Consider the following 2,173-nt stretch of genomic DNA (forward strand, 5'->3'; position numbering starts at 1 on the left):
TGGGAAGTCCAGCACTAATACGGCCAGGGGTCCTTGGCCCAAATCTTTCCCGATCACGTGAAAATCAGCATGTTATATGTGGCGGCTAGTCTTCACGTACATACAGGCCAACTCCCAATCCTGCTAGCTTCCCCTTTCTTCGTGCACGTACACCATCGAGGTTTAAGAAACTTTACGTCTCCATTCAAATATATTTTAATTTCCTTGTGTACCCCAGCCAAACAATATTAAAGTATTTCCTTCCTCAAGTATTAAAGCCGAACTCTCTCCTTCCTGATCCTTTCTTGTTCCCTTTGTGCACGTACCAAGCACTAGCAGCATATATTCGTATACCAACTGAAGCAAATAGGAATAAACTAGCTTCTCTTACTTTTCCTTTATTTCCACGTGAGGACCAAGCAACATCTAGACTTCATGCCTCTCCTTCAATTAAGAGTCTTTTACTTGTATGCCATTAAAAAAGATGGTCTAATCGTCTATGTCCCTAAAAAGTTCGATCTATCGTCAGTGTCCAAGCTCGAAAAACTTTTCTCTCTCACGCCATTCTGTCACTAACGGTGTGAAATATGGGTGGCAAAGGACTTGAATGCCCCTAGAACTTTTGTTTCTCATGTGCCACTGCCTTCTGGCCGACGACATTGCCACGCTTGCAGAGGTGAAGGTGAACGGGTTCCCGTGCAAGGCGTCCGCCACCGCCGACGACTTCTTCTCGAGCATCCTGGCGAAGCCGGGCGCCACCAACACCACGTCCGGCTCCGTCGTCACAGGCGCCAACGTGGAGAAGGTCCCGGGGCTGAACACGCTGGGCGTCTCGCTGTCCCGCATCGACTACGCGCCAGGCGGGCTCAACCCGCCGCACACGCACCCGCGCGCCACCGAGCTCGTCTTCGTGCTCTACGGCACACTCGACGTCGGCCCGATGGCATCTCCAGCGTCTGGGACGCGTACTTGCGCTGGTCATCTGCCTCCAGCTCCGCCACCCTCGCGGCCGTGAACGGGAACGCCCGCTCGCCGTAGCGGTGCACGAGGTCGGCGGCGTCCGGGTGAACAACCGCGCCGTCCGGAGCAAGCACCACCAGGCGTGGGATGCCCTCCACCTGGAACCTCTCGCTGAGGCGCTTCTTGCAGCGGAGGTCGCCGAAAGGCACGGCGGGCCACGGCATGGTTCGGTGGAACCGCTCGAACGACGGCCGTTCCTCGTCGCACGACACCAGCACGACCTCGAAGCCAGCACCGGGGTGAAAGCCTCGCATTTCGGGTACCAGTTCGCCGCGAAGTAGAGGCCGATGATCTTGCCGTCGATCTCTGCAAACTGAACCTGCCAGCAGGAAGACGACACCTTCGGTGTTTTGATCATGATAATTCACATGAGCAACAGAGAAGTGGAAACATGGATTTCATCATTTCGAAAAGAAAATGCTCCTATAAAGAATGACTGCAATACCATGTATTACGATTAAGTAAGCTCAATCTGCACAGTGCGATTCTGGTTCTTGTCGTACGTGGGAACAGAATGAACTGAACGGTTCTAAAAGCAAAAGTACAACACAAATAATGGTGCATATATTCTGGTTCGATTTCACGTACAGGTTATAAAGGGAGGACGTACGTGGAAGTTTAGAGAGGTCCCAACATGAGCACGTGTGATGTTGTTAGAGGCGAGATTAAAAAATATATGATCGATTTTTCCGCTGAACAAAGAAAGATGAGTTTGGACGCGCATATATTACGCGTGGCACAATTCTGATGAAACTGTACAGGCTCACATCTTTAGCTGAACAAAGATGAGCTTGTACGCGATAATGATGCCACACTTCTAGGTAAAGGCTCACATCAGTACGTGTTACATTTAGCTTTAAGATCCCTGTTCCCAAACCATACTAAAGTAGAATTTTATATAAAGCTCAACCACCAAGAGTCTGATAAGTCTATTGGAGACCAAACTTTAAACAGTGTTAAACTTTAAATCTGAAGCCCTCAAAAGCAATATCTTGATTAACTAGGATCCGTTGTCTAACTAAGTTTATACTTGCATGCCACACAAAATATGGCTATATTAGCCTATTAGCATGTTTTTTGTGTGTGTTATCGATCTCCTATTAGATGTATCTTAACTTTTATTTGCATGTGCCAAATCCTTTCTATGAAGCAAGGTTGCACACGTACACATGAT

At 48.8% G+C, this 2,173-nt stretch overlaps 1 protein-coding gene across 1 annotated transcript; it reads left to right on the top strand.

Moving 5' to 3' along the window:
• Positions 1-502: 502 nt before the first annotated feature.
• Positions 503-1,390, top strand: LOC136519495 (germin-like protein 5-1). The gene has a single exon (XM_066512883.1). The coding sequence runs from the start codon at positions 587-589 to the stop codon at positions 992-994; it is 408 nt and encodes a 135-aa protein (XP_066368980.1). The 5' UTR covers positions 503-586; the 3' UTR covers positions 995-1,390.
• The last annotated feature ends 783 nt before the right edge of the window (positions 1,391-2,173 follow it).

Source organism: Miscanthus floridulus, chromosome 18 (genome assembly GCF_019320115.1).
Source record: "Miscanthus floridulus cultivar M001 chromosome 18, ASM1932011v1, whole genome shotgun sequence".
NCBI classification, from domain to species: Eukaryota; Viridiplantae; Streptophyta; class Magnoliopsida; order Poales; family Poaceae; genus Miscanthus; species Miscanthus floridulus.